General features: G+C 39.2%; 1 protein-coding gene across 12 annotated transcripts in view; it reads right to left on the bottom strand.

The window, feature by feature from the left end:
* kdm2bb (lysine (K)-specific demethylase 2Bb) overlaps positions 1 to 18,053 on the bottom strand; it is a 245,450-nt gene that overhangs the window by 45,726 nt on the left and 181,671 nt on the right. For 11 of the 12 annotated variants that reach the window (XM_072247794.1, XM_072247787.1, XM_072247789.1 and 8 more), the window contains 3 exons: positions 13,116 to 13,340; positions 7,417 to 7,560; positions 778 to 864 (listed from right to left, as the gene is read on the bottom strand). In XM_072247794.1, coding sequence (XP_072103895.1) covers positions 778 to 864; positions 7,417 to 7,560; positions 13,116 to 13,340 — 456 coding nt within the window. The remainder of the gene's footprint in view (positions 1 to 777; positions 865 to 7,416; positions 7,561 to 13,115; positions 13,341 to 18,053) is intronic. The other variant, XM_072247788.1, reaches the window with a different exon arrangement.

Below are 18,053 nucleotides of genomic sequence, written 5' to 3'. Positions count from 1 at the left end.
ATGGTGGGAACTGCAACGGATAGAGAATCATCCTGAGCTTCCATCCTTGCTTTTAAACCAGAGATGCTTACCGTAATTTTAAATCAAGTGGGAAAAGTGCCTTGGAGGAACAAAGGTCCAAAGAATTTAAAAGGAGTAGGAGTTGAGTCTTTGTGAGTTTAAAAAGTGTGGAAGCAGAGATTGGAGAACTTAGAAGGCCCACTGATAGCCTGCAGGAGTATTGACAATAAACTGCGAGTAGGGAGTGTACCCAACTGCAAGCAGTGGTTAAGTACACTATAATATGTATTCATTTGGAGTATCCACAAACCTAACAGGTATGTGGATAGTGCATTTAGAGATCTAGCCACACTACAGTCACAACCAATAAGGGAATGAGTGAATGCAAGGTATTATGAAAGACATGAGGTAGTGCAGTTGCTATCACCACTTTTTAAATGGAGGAGGCAGCTGCTGCCTTTTCAGGCATGCCAAACATAGAAGCACAGGTAGCTCTGATGCGCAGGTGCAAAGTTCAAAACACAGTTACATTGATAAGATTTCATTATAAGAGGAACAGAGAGATGTTACTACAACTGCAAATGAGATTCCAAGCTGGCTTTTGTCACCCTGATGACCGGCTCAGGATTATGTTGAACGTCAGTACCAGCTCTAAAGGTCAAATGGCTTTCTTCTACTTCCTTTGTTTTTAAGTGTATAGGGGCAGGGTTAGGCTTGATTACAACAATCCTCTCACAATGCAAGACAGGCCAGAAAGAAAACTCTAGTTAAACTTACTTTCCCTGTTTTACCCTCGTGGTTGCACTTTGGACATTCCCAGCAGTTTGGCAACTCTTCATTGACAACTCCATCTCCATCCTGTAGCTGACAAGCAAAGGAAAAAATATCCATTAAAATTGATCATCCTCAAGCAACACAAAAAAGACAGAATGATACTTTGACTACAGAGGAATTTTCAATGGTCTTTTTTAAATCAGAGCAAGAGGTTGAGAGTGAAGAAGTAAAGGAATCTTAGAGAGAAGTCTTTTTTTTTTAAAAACACTGCTCGGGGGAAAGAGGCTAGACTGCACTGGCGCGTGACGTAGAGCGCCAAAGGTTAAAAAAAAAAAAGACCACCATATACGGCGGGCGGCGGAGTGAGAGGGAGCAGAGTGGGATGGCTTTGGCTCAACAGGCTTTGGCGTGAACAGGCAGAGGCGAGGGTAGGTTCTGGTAAGTTCTGTTGTGTTTGTTTAGAGTAGAGAGAATGCGAGGCAGGATGTTGGAATCCTCCTCTCGCAGGATGTGGGAAGTCAAGGAGACCTCTGGTGTCCCTGACAATGACACCTGCAAGAAGTGCATCCAGCTGCAGCTCCTAACAAACCGCATTAGGTAACTGGAGCAGGAGCTGGATGACCTCCGGATCATTCGGGAGAATGAGTTTATAGGTGGTAGCTTCAGGGAGATAGTTACGCCAAAGGAGCAGCGCACAGGTAATTGGGTTACCGTCAGGCGAGGGAAGGGGAAAGGGCAGGCAGAGCAAGGTTCCCCTGTGGCCATTCCCCTCAACAACAAGTATACCAATTTGGATACTGTTGGGGGGGGGGGGGGGAAATGACTTACCTGGGACAAGCTGTGGCAGCCAGATCTCTGGCACTGAGTCTGGTTCTGCAGTGCAGAAGGGAGGGTGGAAAAAGAGGAGAGTGGTAGTGATAGGGTACTCAATAGTTAGAGGTATAGACAGCAGGTTCTGTGGTCGTGACAGAGAATCCCGGATGGTTTGTTGCCTCCCGGGTGCCAGGGTCAGGGATGTCTCTGATCGCGTGCACAGCATTCCAAATTGGGAGGGTGATCAGCCAGATGTCATGCGACACATCGATACCAATGACGTAGGAAGAAAGAATGAGGAAGTCCTGGAGAGTGAGTATAGAGAGCTTGGTAGGAAGTTAAAAAGCAGGACCTCGAGGGTGGTAATCTCAGGATTGCTACCTGTGCCACGTGCCAGTGAGGGTAAGAATAGGATGCTCTGGAGGATGAACAAGTCGCTGAGAAACTGGTGTAGGGGGCAGGGTTTCAGATTTCAGGATCATTGGGACCTCTTCTGGGGCAGGTGGGACCTGTACAAGAGAGACGGGTTACACCTGAACTACAAGGGGACCAATATCCTTGCAGGGAGGTTTGTTAGTGCTTTTGGGGAGGGTTTAAACTAGATTTGCAGGGGGATGGGAACCAGAGTGCCAGAGCAGATAGTGGAGCAGGGGTGAAAATAAATGATGTTAAAAGTTCATGCAAAGTCACAAACAGAAGGGTTGTGTGTGGTGGTAATAATCTTCTGAAGTGTGTCTATTTCAATGCAAGTAGTATTGTGGGGAAGGCAGATGAGCTGAGGGCGTGGATTGACACATGCAATTAAGACATTATAGCCATTAGTGAAACTTGGCTACAGGAGGGGCAGGACTGGCAGCTTAATGTTGCAGGATTCCGATGTTTCAGACGTGATAGAGGCAGAGGAATGAAGGGTGAGGGGTGTGGCATTGCTATTCAGGGAAAATGTTACAGCAGTGCTCAGGCAGGACAGATTAAAGGGCTTGTTGACCAAGGCCATATGGGTGGAGCTGAGAAACAGGAAAGGTATGACCATATTAATGGGGTTGTACTATAGACCATCCAATAGTCAGCGGGAATTGGAGGAGCAAATCTGCAGAGAGATAGCAGATAACTGCAGGAAACATAAAGTTGTGACATAAGGGGATTTTAATTTTCCACATATTGATTGGGTCTCCCATACTGTTAAAGGTCTAGATGGGTTAGAGTTTGTAAAATGTGTTCAGGAAAGTTTTCTAAATCAATATATAGAGGTACCAACTAGAGAGGATGCAATATTGGATCTCCTATTAGGAAACGAGTTAGGACAAGTGATGGAAGTGTGTGTAGGGGAACACTTTGGTTCCAGTGATCATAACACCATTAGTTTCAACTTGATCATGGATAAAGATAGATCTGGTCCTCGGGTTGAGGTTCTAAACTGGAAAAAGGCCAAATTTGAAGAAATGAGAAAGGATCTAAAAAGCGTGGATTGGGACAGGTTGTTCTCTAGCAAGGATGTGATTGGTAAGTGGGAGGCCTTCAAAGGAGAAATTTTGAGAGTGCAGAATCTGTATGTTCCTGTCAGGATTAAAGGCAAAGTGAATAAGAATAAGGAACCTTGGTTCTCAAGAGATATTGGAACTCTGATAAAGAAAAAAAGAGAGATGTATGACATGTATAGGAAACAGGGAGCAAATAGGTGCTTGAGGAGTATAAAAAGTGCAAAAAAAAACTTACGAAAGAAATCAGGAGGGCTAAAAGAAGATATGAGGTTGCTTTGGCAGTCAAGGTAAGGATAATCCAAAAAGCTTCTACAGGTATATTAAGAGCAAAAGGATAGTAAGGGATAAAATTGGTCCTTTTGAAGATCAGAGTGGTCAGCTATGTATGGAACCAAAAGAAATGGGGGAGATCTTAAATGGTTTTTTTGCGTCTGTATTTACTAAGGAAACTGGCATGGAGTCTATAGAAGTAAGGCAAACAAGTAGTGAGGTCACGGAACCTATATAGACTGAAGAGGACGCAAACACGAGGAATTCTGCAGATGTTGGAATTTCAAGCAACACACATAAAAGTTGTTGGTGAATGCAGCAGGCCAGGCAGCATCTCTAGGAAGAGGTACAGTCGACGTTTCTAAAGTCGGAGTTACAGTTGAAGAGGAGGAGGTGCTTGCTATCTTATAGTAAATCAGAGTAGATAAATCCGCAGGACCTGACAGGGTACTTCCTCGGACCTTGAAGGAGACTAGTGTTGAAATTGCAGGGGCCCTGGCAGATATATTTAAAATGTCGGTATCTACAGGTGAGGTGCCAGTGGATTGGAGGATAGCGCACGTTGTTCCGTTGTTTAAAAAAGGCTCTAAAAGTAATCCGGGAAATTAGAGGCCAGTAAGTTTGATGTTGGTAGTAGGTAAATTATTGGAAGGAGTACTGAGAGATAGGATCTACAAGTATTTGGATAGACAGGGCCTTATTAGGGAGTGTCAATATGGCTTTTGTGCGTGGTAGGTCACGTTTAACCAATCAATTAGAATTTTTAAGACATAGACGTACTTTATTGATCCCGAGGGAAATTGAGTTTTGTTACAGCTGCACCAACCAAGAATAGAGCATAAGTACAGAAATACAAAAACCACAAACAATCAAACAACAATATGCAAACTATGCCAGATGGAAATAAGTCCAGGACCAGCCTATTGGCTCAGGGTGTCTGACCCTCCACGGGAGGAGCTGCAAAGTTTGACGGCCACAGGCAGGAACAACCTCCCATGACGCCCAGTGTTGTATCTCGGTGGAACATGGCCGGAGTCCAACAGCAAAAAGTTCAATATCCAGGCTACAAACACGTTCCTCGATCATAATATGACTAGGATTGCACCATCCGTTGTTAACCACAACAGCAAGCCCCAACTCCTTTACGCTCACTGCTCTCAGTGCACTTCCGGTCAGCCTGAACGAGGAGGTTACCAGGAAAGTGGATGAAGGGAAGGCAGTTGATGTTGTCTACATGGACTTCAGTAAGACCTTTGACAAGGTTCCACATGGGAGGTTAGTTAAGAAGATTCAGTCGCTAGGTATACATGGAGAGGTAGTAAATTGGATTAGACACTGGCTCAATGGAAGAAGCCAAAGAGTGGTAGTGGAGGACTGCTTCTCCGAGTGGAGGCCTGTGACCAGTGATGTGCCACAGGGATCAGTGCTGAGTCCATTGTTATTTGTCATCTATATCAATGATCTGGATGATAATGTGGTAAATTGGATCAGCAAATTTGCTGATGATACAATGACTGGAGGAGTAGTGGACAGTGAGGAAGGTTTTCAAAGCTTGCAGAGGGATTTGGACCAGCTTGAAAAATGGCAGATGGAGTTTAATACAGACAAGTGTGAGGTATTGCACTTTGGAAGGATAAACCAAGGTAGAACATACAAGGTAAATGGTAGGGCACTGAGGAGTGCAGTAAAAAAGAGGGATCTGGGAATACAGATACAAAATTCCCTAAAAGTGGGGTCACAGGTAGATAGGGTCGTAAAGAGAGCTTTTGGTACACTGGCCTTTATAAATCTAAGTACTGAGTATAAGAGTTGGAATGTTATGGTGAGGTTGTATAAGGCATTGGTGAGGCCGAATTTGGAGTATTGTGTTCGGTTTTGGTCACCAAATCACAGGAAGGATATTAATAAGGTTGAAAGAGTGCAGAGAAGGTTTACAAAGATGTTGCCAGGACTTGAGAAACTGAGTTACAGAGAAAGGCTGAATAGGTTAGAACTTTATTCCCTGAAGCATAGAAGAATGAGGGGAGATTTGATAGAGGTATACAAAATTATGATGGGTATAGATAGAGTGAATGCAAGCAGGCTTTTTCCACTGAGGCTAGGGGAGAAAAAAACCAGAGGACATGAGTTAAGGGTGAAGGGGGAAAAGTTTAAAGGGAACATTAGGGGGGGCTTCTTCACACAGAGAGTGGTGGGAGTGTGGAATGAGCTGCCAGATGAAGTGGTAAATGCGGGCTCACTTTTAACACTTAAGGAAAAACTTGTACAGGTACATGGATGAGAGGTGTATGGAGGGATATGGTCCAGGTGCAGGTCAGTGGGACTAGGCAGAAAAATGGTTTGGCACAGCCAAGAAGGGCCAAGAGGCCTGCTTCTGTGCTGTAACGTTCTATGGTTCTAAAATATAAAGAAAGCAACTGATAAATAATTCAGCATAATATTCACCATGTAACGGTAACATGATCTGATTACTAAGGTTTGGTATCCAGAGAAGAAAACAAACAGGTCACAGGACTGCATTTCAAACCGCATAGTTTTAAAATTATGAATCATGGCTGCAGCCAAATCACATACCATTTTCTAGAGGTAGAGTGATAGGGACTCAAATACAGGTAATTTTAAAGCTCTAAAAACACTTAAAAAAAAAAGAGGATTAAAATGGTGACCTATTGACAATGGTGAGGTTGCAGGAGCCAGACTATCTTAAGAATCAGAAAAATACTTCATGATCAAGAAAGAAAAATGGGGCTATAGCATAATTACTTAGAGTAATGAAGACTGAGTGGGAGTTTATATAGCTCTAAAATCTGCTTAACCAGTTGGTTTACGATTAAAATTACAATGTTGAACAATACTAGCTTAAACAATAACTCTGAATTGGTGAAAATAAAAACATTGTATACTGTATTTGGAATTTCTCAATTTAACATACAGAAAACAAATACATTTCACAAACAAAATGAGTGTTTCAGTTCACAAATCATTTGATACATGAGCCTCATTACAAAATGTCTCACATCAGTGTCTTTAACCAATTTGTTTTAAATTAATTTCTTCTGGTGTGGAACACAAAGTGTCACAAGTTTCAGGTCATATTTCTGAGTTCCAGTCCAGAATACACACTTCTCCAAATCTCAGATCAAAGCCAATTCTCAGTTAAACATAAAATGCATTTGAATCTGAATAATTTATCAGTTCTCCCCAAAAATATAGCAGTATGTCAAATGGATTTTTTTAAAAAAATGCATGTAATATGTTCAGAGCAGATTTAAGACCACAGATATAGGAGCAAAATAATACCATTCAGCCAAGTCTGCATTGACATTCAATCATGGCTGTGATTTTTTAAGATCCCGCTTTCCTGCCTTCTCCCTGTAACCCTTAACCAATCAAATACCTATCTCTGCCTTAAATTAACCCAAGGACTTGGTCTTCACAGCCCTCTGTGGCAATGATTTCCACAGACTCACCACCAACTGGCTGAAGGAACTCCTACTCACTTCAATTTTAAAGGGATGTCCCTTTATTCTGATGCTTTGCCCTTGGATCTTTGACTCCCCTATTACTGGAAACATCCTCTCCACATGTGGTAACTTAGTAAAGTGAAGGGATTTTATTTAACTGTTAATCTCTATAACTGGATGTTATGATTAAAAAAATAAGTATTTAATTATGCAGTCATAAATAGATTTATATATATACTCTGCTTTAGATCAACCTCACATAAGATAATTTAATTCTTCTTCCTTCCTCATCCCCATGACTATTGTGATCTATTTCAACTTTGAATATGCTTTATAAATGCAAGTTGTTGATGAGTTGAAAGCTAATTACTCATAAAATGCCAAGTGATGATCAAAACACCGCAGTAAAAGCTTAAATTTCAATTTAAATACCTATAGATTCTACTTGATGCTGAAATCCTTAGATTATTTTTGAGGCATTTCCTTCCAATTTCTTTTTAAATGTAATTGGCAGTCTGGTGGAACTCATTACTCAAATTATAGATGAAAAAGGATAAGATTAGTGGCAAGTGGGGGTGGGGGGGGAAGAGGAAAATCAACTTTGACTATTTTACCTTTAAGCAGCCAGGATGCACAATTTCATTACAAATGGAGCATTCCATCAGCATGAAATTGAACTTTGCCTCCTCTTCTTCCACAGTGTCCTCTTTTCCTGCTTCTCCACAGATAAGACAGACTGCTGTGTGTGGCAGGACTGGCTGCAGAGAAAAGAGATACTTAGTTTAAAAATCCTGTTTGTGGTACCTCTCATCAAGACCAACCACAATTATTCCCATTCCACTTCAGTATCATCTCTGTGGATCCAGACTCCCAGTTTTCTGGATAAGTATCTCTAACATAGTATGCTTTAAAACAAGTAGCTCTTTTACAATCCCTTAACCTTAAACGAAAGTCAAGAAAACTGCAGATGCTGGTAATTTGATATAAAACAGATACCCTTCATCGGAACCTTAAGTTCACTTTCACTCCAAGGTACTTTTAAAATTTTCCCTGGTACTTTTATTTCCTACAGTCTGTATCTATCTTACTGATTTTCCCCTACTTACATTTCCTGGCAAGTATTTTGTCTTAATTTGTCTGACTGAATGATACAGACAAATCTTTGTGCAAAACTCACATCAAGATGTGCAGATAATTCTTGTGGTTCTCAATTGCTCTGCACACTCAATTCTAAATAAGGTTCAAGAAACTATAAAAATATATAGGTCTGCATCATTTTGGCTAGACTTGCTTCTAAGTTTGCTGCCATTGTCATTTCATTGTACCAAATCTCTTGCACTTTTCAATGCTCATTCATGTCCTACTATGAGCTGGCTGAATTTTAAATTCCTGTTCTTGCTTGCAATTCTCTCCACGGCTTCTCACCAATATAGCTTTGCAATCTTGTCTAGCTCTTTGTGCTAGCTCTGCAGTGACACCTTTCTCCACTCAGACATTAATGAGCTCTCCACCCCATCATTTAGCCAACTTTAAAAACCAACTTTTAACATCCTTGATGGACAATAATGCAGTTACTTTCAATATTTTGTATCCTTCTGTCTCACTGTGTTGAATGCAGTTTGTTTTAAGAAAGTGGGAGATCGCTCTCCTGAAAGTGAAGGCAAAGCAAAGGCAACATACAGGAACTTTTATTTTGGTTTTAACTTTATCGTGCTGTTGCAAAAATTTCAAAGCATTAGCATTAGTCTCAGTGAAAAGTATGCTCACTGTTAAACGCTCAATAAAATTTCACCAGTGTTGCGACTCAGTCTACTGGAGAGAATATTTATAGAAAATAAATAGCGAGTATTTCAACAATTTTGAACGTCAAGTTGCAAAACCCTTTAGCTATGTCTTAATCACTAAATGCTGCAAAACACTTTCAAATTAAGTGACATTAGCGATGTTTATGACAGTTATGGATTTTTTTTATGTTGAGCAAATACAGCAGGATGGTAATAGAATGAAGGCATTCAATGAATCATTTACCCCATTCAACTACAAACTCTTGTTCATTGAACACTATTTAACACTCAGATTACAATTAGAGATTTATTGAATTAGAGAGAATTCCTGGCTTCATTGTTATCATGGAAGTACATGATATACAAATTAAAATAACCACACGTGTTCCAATGTGGGAGCAAACTCACTGAATTTGGACCCGAGGGAACTTGGCATTAAACACGAATGCATCTGGTTGCCCTTATGCATTTTTTTTGATTTACCCAATTTTCATCACGAGTTCTGGGTCAACAGCAGGATTATTGACAATGGTTCTGTTTTGTAAGAAATTAGAAAAAAAATGCTCAGGAGGGAAATGTTTAAAGTGTTAGCTGCAATTTAATGAACTAATCATTTATATGATAATACGGATGGATGTCAACCGTTGTAAAACATCTCTTTACAGGCACTACTTGGTAGCTGCTCCTGCGGGATATGAAAGAAAGTATGAACCCTTTACCACAAGAAAGCTTTATGCATGAGGAACCAGGGAACTGAGTTAATTCTGCTGATAATTACCACTGAAAGAATCCGTTATTTAATATAATGTCAGCAGTTGCCATTCTGGTACACTAAAACAAAAAACAGAGCATTTTTAAAAATGGTCACAGTTACGGAAATGTTCAAAGGGACTTCAGACTTCTATAACAATCACCTAAAGCTAAAATGCAGCTGCAGAACTTAATGGTGAAAGGATTTGAGTATAGCTGTAAAGGAATCATACTGCAATTATATAGGGCCATACTGAAAGTACTGCATACAGTTAGGCCTCTTCCTCTACAGGACACACTTGCCATAGACAAAGTGCAGCAAACATTCACTAAACTTGGAATGGCCAATTTGTCATGAGAAATTGAGTGGATTAGACTAAAATTCTTAAAGGGCTTGATAGGGTGGAATCAGGAAGAGTCCCTTGGTTAATGAGTCAAGAACTGACAGTAGGCTTTTTAGGACTTAAATAATGAGAAATGTCTTCACTCATTAGCATGATGAAGCTTGAAATTCTCAGGCACAGACCTGTGGATGCTCATTCTCTGAATTCATTCAAAACATAGTTTGATAGATTCCTGGAATATTAAAAGAATTAAGGAACATGGCAACAGTGCAGAAAAATGCTTTTTAGACCTATCATGATTGGAGCAGCAGGCCAGGAAGGTGAGATGGCTTACTGCTGTTCCTAATTCTCGTGGCTTGTTTTTATTACATCATTATCACAATCGCTCATTTATACTGTTTATTTATTTCTAATAAGGGTGAAAATTAATGACAACAGAAATTCCAAATCACATTATATTTTATTTGCAAGTTCTTGATATTGATAACAGCCAACATTGGCTCATTGTGCTTGATTTACTTTTTTAAAAAACCCAATTAGTTCTATTCAACTACTTTTACCTATATCCCTGCAAATGTTACTATGATTATGCTTCAACTACAGAGCAAATATTTTCCCAAGTGACTTTGATAATAACGTTGCCTAAAACATTAATTCCATTTGAAACCTAACTGATCAGGTAGGTATCTTTTTGGCATTTAAAAATAGTTTTTCTGAAAAAGATCCATGAAAGCAATTTTCCGGTTGTTCAAATTCTTCCAAGTCACTGAAAACACACCAATTTGTCATTTATGAAGGGAGGCAGAAAAAGTGGAAGATTATTTTAACTATTCTCACCAGTTTACGAAGTTTTAAAGAGCCCGAGAACAGGAATTTAATAAAACATAGGAGTGCAAGGGAAGAAAGGAGAGATTGGAACCCTGACCAGTAATAACTGTAGGGTAAAATTTAGAGACGATGCAAATTTTTGTAATGTTCTTTCTGACAAAGTCTGTGATTTATGCAAACTGTCCAGGTTCACTCATTAGAAAGGCAAAGATGGAGTATTACAAATGACATCAAGTGCCCTTAGATAGAGGAAACGATGGGATAAATTTTAGCTTGGGATATTCCTGGTCGTTATTGTCTGATACACATTGGAAAAGCATTGGATAAGGAAAAGACATAGCTCTATGCAATGCCTGTCAAGGAATGAATAACCAGTTAATCGAAGTAGGCGCATGCATGGGGAACACCAATTTTAATAGATTGTAGGACTTCTTTGAGATGTTGGGTTGTTAAGTTTCCCAAACATTAAATAGCTGGCCCTTCTGATGCTACTGACAAGATAAAAGTTTAATTATAATGCAAATTAACAAAGAGTTCATTCAACTGTAGAGTGAGTGTTTGCAGTCAGAAACAGCTGTATCAAGCAGAGTAACTGCCGCACCTTAGGCACCAGCACTTTCTTTCTTCTTCAATAATGCTTTAAATTCTTAAGTAGACTTTTATATACACCTTAAACAATTGTTTAATATAAGGACTTCATTCATTTTAATTTTTTTATTTTTAAGAGTTAGTTGTCTTCCTTCAAAACAGCCAAAACCTGAACATGATGTGTATGTTAATGGCTACTTATCAACTTACATGTTAATGTTGTCCACTGTTAGTACACGTGGTCACTACCTGCTCCAACTTACAACTAAAAGTAGGGCCTTGGACATTGCTCTGAAAGATCAACTGTTGTGATATATCACTTCACCAGATACACAGCATTCCATTTGTCCTATCCATGCCTCCCTCAATGACTCAGTACCTTACAGCTAAACTGTTTCTCTTCATTCTTAGTTTTAATAAAATGGCTTTAACCTGCAGTTTTATCTGTTTCTCTTTCGACAGATGCTTGCCTGATTTGTTCTCCAATCTTATAGGCATTTTAAAATTGTTTTGCTGATAAAGATGCATGAAAGCATATTTCAGATTCCTCAAATTTTCCCAAATCTGTGAAAATACTTCAGTTTGTTATATTTTTGAAGGGAGGCAGTAAAAGTGGGAGATTATTTTAATTATTCTCACCAGTTTACATTACACAGTAATTGCTAAGTATTTCCAGCAGTCTGTATTTCAGGCTTCCAAATTCAGCGCTTTTTTTTTGATATTCAGTATTAAACGTCAGTCTTCACTTTTTTTTAATAAATGATACTCTGCAATAAAATAGATCTGGTAACTAATCAGGGTACCAGGAGATGTCTACACAAGCTAACAGTGACTGGGCTTTTTTTAAAAAAAAAACTGAGAATTAAAGACTATCTAACCATTTGCTACTTAGTTTCACTGACATTTTACATGAATAATTTCCAACTTCTTGCTAATTCAGTGGATAGTCAAGTAACCGGGAGACCTGTTATTCCACAGTGGTCAGGTATGCTTTGATAGTTTTAAGGTCAGTTTGAACTTAAGTAAAATGCTCAGATTTTAATTTGATTGAAGGAGTGGAATATTTATGGATATGCTCACTATCACTGAAACATACTAAGTGACCTTTATGCCAAAGGTTATTAATCCATTCTGGAGCAGCTGGAATTATAAGAAAAGTCCAAACAATGGAGCTCAAAAGGGTTCCTGTCACTTTTTATATTTATTAACATATACGTGTAATGCCCTGGTTAAGGTTTCTACTCCTATGCTGTGGAGTATTTCATTTTAGTAGTTTCTGTAAAAACAGTGTGTCCTGCTGGTAGAATGTTTTGGCTTTGGCTAAAGGGGCCATGTTGTTCAACTTAGGAATGTTGTGTCAGCCAATCAGGATAATGGGATCAAGAGAATGTTCCAGAGAGAGAGAGAGATTTGCGATGGACAGTGGTATGGTTCATGGCCTTTTGGCGGGAGATGCAAAGAGAAGATCGGAAAAATGCCTGTAGGATTTGATCCAACGGGAATATGCTATTGCAAGAAGTGCTTCACGAGATGAAAGAGTCCAAGATGGGAAGTTCTACCGGTGATTGGTGATGAGAATTCAGCGCTCTGAGTAGCGGTTATACCCAGCTTTTGGAAGAGATGAGCTCCAATGGTCACATACATATTTAGACTGGTCTAACCGTAATAGACTTTCTCTTAATAATTGTTTGATAAAACTAAAATTGGTAAATATACTTTCTTTATAATTTTATGCTGGTATAGGATTTGTCATTTCCTGGCAACCAGTAACTGTCTATGGGCAATATTTACACAGCATTCACTCAAATCCAGACTCGTTGATCGGAACATCCCAACTTCCCAGTTTTGTTGATCCCCAAGTTAAAACAACCCTAGATGTATATTGTTGTAAAGGTGGCCTTCTCACCACTGAGCCATGTGTATGTTAACAGAGTTAGCTATTGAGCCAAGTTTACTTACAAGCCTCGCGAGGGGGTTACACAGACAATTATATGGAAACGTTTCAGCATTGTGACTTACTGCAATGCACTGTCTCATGATACAGGATTGCTTCATTCTCCCTGGTCCTCCAAATTTCTTCATATCCTTGCAGAAATGGCATTTGCCACATTCGGTTCTTAAACATGCCTCGCATTTCCGACATCTTGTTCTCCTCCTACGTGCTCCAGCTGTAGCTCTGTTAGCAGCGAGCTTCACTGCTGCAGAGGTTCCAAGCTTTCCTTTTGGCCGGCCTACTGTCCTATGCTGTAAATAATCAAAACAAATTTGTATTAGCTCGGTTTGTTCAAATCTTTACAGTTCTATTTTCTAGGTCTATATGCAGAACTACAGAAATGAATTGGTTGGAAAATGCTTGTGGAATTGCTTTGGCAGCTGTACATATATATGGGAGAAGCATGGAGAAAGAATATTCTTTAAGGACAAGTGGAGTAAAATTTAATATGCTAACTTAGGAATGACATGGTTGGAGAAATATTAAAAGAACTGAAGGTAGGAGGATGGATCAATGTACTATTATGCCTCCACAGCACCTTCAGAAAACAGCTGGCAATAGCTTACAAACACAAGAAAGTCTGCAGATGCTGGAAATCTAAAGCAACACACAAAAAATGCTGGAGGAATTCAGCAGGTCAGGCAGCATCCATGGAAAAAGAGTAAGCAGTCATGTTTTAGGATGAGACTCTGCTTCAGAACTGAGGAAGTGTCACTGCACAAAACGTCAACCATTTACTCTTTACCATAGACGCTGCCTGACCTGCTGGGTTCCTCCAGCATTTTGTGGCAATAGGCTAACTAGCAATCCAATATCAATTACTTACTGACAGGACAGCACCTGACTGACTGAACACCTAGAAATGTATGCTACCTAAATTCTTCAAAACTAGGCAAAGGTACAACAATCTGCCACAGTATTTTACCTGACAAAGGTTTCATCAATGTATTTCTTAACTGCTAGGTTTTGCCTCTACTGGGAAAATCATGGCAAGTAATCTCAAACACAGGAATCACAGTCAGAAATTATGAGGAGTATCAATCCCTCATGAAAGAAAGCGAGCACATAAAAGGTGAAATGAAGCAATTTTCCTTTTTCATCAGAATCTTGAAAAACACATTGCTAATTTTCTAAACACAAGAGACTCTGCAGATGCTGGGTCTAGCATAATACATACAAAATACTGGAGGAACTCTGTATCAAAGCTTAAGTACTCCCCTTTCCCCTTGGAATTCATTCCTCCCCTTGAAGTTGCTTAAAATTAAAAGTAAGAAGAAATACATGATTTTGAAAGCTTGAAGTGTGGTGGATAGCCCAGGGTCAGGAGGTTCTGAAGTTGGAATCCTGTGTGAGCAGGAGAAACGAGGGTCGATGACCCACTGGGTTTGTGAATCAGTGTGCCCAGAGTGCAGGGACTAATGTTTGTGGTCCTGTGGTCAGCCAATCCAGAGTTCGAGATCTGGTATTTGGTAACTGGTGTTCCTATAGCCGATGCCAAGGATTGAATCGGAAGTCCACAAGTCAAGGTCTGTTGCCAGAACTCCTGCTCTGCAAATCTCAGTAAGTCTGCTGAGGCATTCAAAAGCCCAATGTCTGCATCTCTGCATCCGAATCAGAACCAACTGGGGGCTGAAGAATATGGACTAACTTGGAGTTATAGGACTGTGTATGTGTGAGAGTCGGAGGGAAGAACAGGGCTTGTTTCTGCTGTTGTTGTTTTGTTGCTTGTTGCATTGTGTTGTTCTGTTACGTTGGCACTGGAATATGTGGCAACACTTGCTGCCTGCCCCCAACACACCCTTTGGGTGTGCTTGTTAACACAAACGACACATTTCACTGCATGGTTCACTGTACAAGTAATAAATAAACTAGAATTCTGGGTGTGTAAACCAAGAAAGGTGACCAAAAGCTGTTCATTTCAGATTTTTTAAATTGAAAACAAAACGACTCACAGTATGAGGACTTTGGGATTCAATATGCATTCCTATTATTAGCTATGAACTATACAACATTGTTTATTTCCTGTCGATCAAAACACACTTCCTATGTCAAATCTATTCAGTTGCAGTTTCCTGCCAAATTTCTTGCAACTGAATGAGATGCAACTTACAGTTGGAGCTGTTTCTAGGTCACAGAGGCACAAGAGAAAGAGCTGAATGCAGTCAGCCTGCATAAGGTAGCTTGCCCCAAGCCTGCAAATAATATTACCAATATATGGATGATGTCAATGACAGAACCAGGGATAAATCCATACAAAGCTTTATAGCCATGAGCAGATAATTCGTTTATAGAGTTATATGGATGTTTTCAATTGAGTAGAAATTGAGCCAATGTCAGGACAACCCCCTGGAGATGGGCAATATAAATTTGTCTAAAGCAAAGGCTAGCATATTTATAAGCTAAACAAGAAGGCACTACAAGTAGTCATCTTTTTCTTTAAATGGACCATGAAGTGTGTAAATGCCTTAAACTAGTGTCTGCTTTGGTGCTTTCTTCCAGATGATGGGCTTCCCTACCACCACTCTCCCTGACTCTTTCCTCTCTTCCACACTCCTGCCAGGATTCTCTTCTACACTCGACAGGATGTTCACTGGCATCAGATCCTTCCCTTGTACAAACTGAAGTTTATTAGCAATTTCCATCATTCATCCTTAAACGATACCCTAATCAATTCAAATACTCCCATCAACTCCGGGTATTTTGAACAGGAGACCCAATCTGAATCAAAAGGGTGCAGGATGTTAGGCACCACTCCAGTCACTTTAGCACATTGCAAAGAAGGCAAGGTGTGGGCAAAATAATGAAAACGTCTGCAATAGGGTGGAAACAAAAATAATCCATGCCTTCGGTACTTTGAGAGAGAGATGGTCAATCCCAGCAAATGTCTGGTGGAGGTGTAAATAGAGAATAAATAAGGACAGAAAAACAAAATATTGCAGGAAAACAAGATGTTGCAGGAATACAAGAATGCCAGAAATGTCAGCAAACCTTTGAGAAGCAAAAAACATGTTAATATAACTGTGGATACCATTACATTTTTACCGGCCAATCCTGACGCTAACTGGAAAAGCTGGTTATGTGAAATTCTTTTTTTTTTTAAATTTTATTTTTATTTGGATAAGGAATTCACAAATATCATGTACTTTTTTCACACATATAACCTTTTCCATTTTTTTATATGTATAAAACTATAATTATTTATACATTCTTAAGTACACATTGAGATGATATAAAAGAAAATTAGACACTTAAATAGATAATTATGTATAGTGGTAATTCTAATCTATTAGGCTAAGTAATGGTATTAGTTGTTAAGAAAAATGATAATAATAGTTTCCATACAACTCTTCTGGACCATTTCCACTGGTCCAAAATGTTGTATGTAAGCCTATGTAACAACCATTGTAGGTGTTTATATCCTAATTTGTTCATGCTTGCTCCTGCCCGCAGACGTAATTATCCAATCCCTATATACTTATTTACTTAATTTTTTCATTTTTTATCCCTTTCCCAAATCTTTCCCTTTACTTGTGTTAATTCTCTATTTTCCAAAAGAAAACAAAAAAAAAGACATTTAGACTAGGGGTGCTTACGTTAGCAATATTACTGTGTTGATGAGAAGAGCAGTATAAATCATTAGGAGAGTCATCTAAAGTCTGCTCGCATTGGGGTTATATATTCAATCCATTTATTCCAGATTTGATAAAATTTTTCTTTTTGAATTCTCAGGGAGTAAGTCAACTTTTCCATTTTAAGTATTTCCAAGATAATTTCGTGCCAATCTTCTAATGTAGGTGGTATTGGATTTAGCCACTTTCTAAGTGATTGATTTCTTACTTGCCGCTAAGAGGGCCTGCAGCAACTTTATATCTTCCTTCTGTTCAAGAAACAATACATGCCCCAAATAGAGCGTCTCAAAGTTCAGAGGTATCTGGGACCTAAGTACCTTAACTAATGTTCTATGAATACCTTCCCAATATAGACTTAATTTAGGGCAATCCCAGAAAATATGAAAATGATTTGCCTCCTTGGAGCTGCACCTTCTCCAACACGTCACGTTTGTATCTTTATATTTTTCCTGATATGGGGTCTTGAAGTACCTTATAATGTTTTTCCAACAATGTTCTCTCCAAGTCAAAGAATTAGTCGAGGACCACTGAAAGCTGCAGATTTTCCCCCAAGCCTCCTCTGAAAGTACCAACCCCACTTCTTTCTCCCACTTCTCTTTAATATACAGTGTATTTGCATTTTTAACATGGGAGAGTGCATTATATAATCGAGAAACTGATTTACTAGGTATTGAACTGCAAGCCGAATTCAGAATCTTGAAAAATTCTAATTCTACTGTTGATAGGTCTGTATATCTACAACTCTGGTTAACATAGTTTCGTACTTGAAGGTACCTAAAAAAGTCATTGTGTTCTAGGCCATGTTTGTCCTGCAGGATTTGGAAACTTTGTAATACTCTTTTATCTATAAATGAGAGGTAGGTTGTAAGACCTTTCTTTATCCATAGCTCAAATCTTTTATCTCCTCTGTTGGGAAGGAATTCGGTATCATATGCACACCATCTAAAGAGTTTTAACATGTTATTAATTCCACATGAATTAACCACCTTCTGCCATACTTTTAATGTAAGATTTATCCAACTGTTTTTAAATTTTTCCAACTGGGCCATCAATCCTTTGTCAGCTATTGAGGCCTGTAGAGGAAAACTGTCAACTAGTCCAAATTCTATTTCCTTCCATCTAGCCTTATATTCCCTATTACACCAATATAACAGAGGGGTTATCTGTGAGGCATAAAAATAATTTCTCAGGCAAGGAAGAACCATACCTCCTCCTTCCTTCCCTAACTGTAAGGTGTTATATCGAATTCCAGGTTCCTTTCCTTGCCAAATGAAGCCGGAAATCCATTTGTCCTATTCCCTGAATTGATTATCATCCACCTCCACCGGTAAAGTA

The sequence above is a fragment of the Mobula birostris genome, chromosome 31, assembly GCF_030028105.1.
Source record: "Mobula birostris isolate sMobBir1 chromosome 31, sMobBir1.hap1, whole genome shotgun sequence".
In the NCBI taxonomy this organism is placed as follows: Eukaryota; Metazoa; Chordata; class Chondrichthyes; order Myliobatiformes; family Myliobatidae; genus Mobula; species Mobula birostris.
Note: the sequence above shows the minus strand (reverse complement) of the source record. Positions and strands in the feature narration are given on the sequence as shown.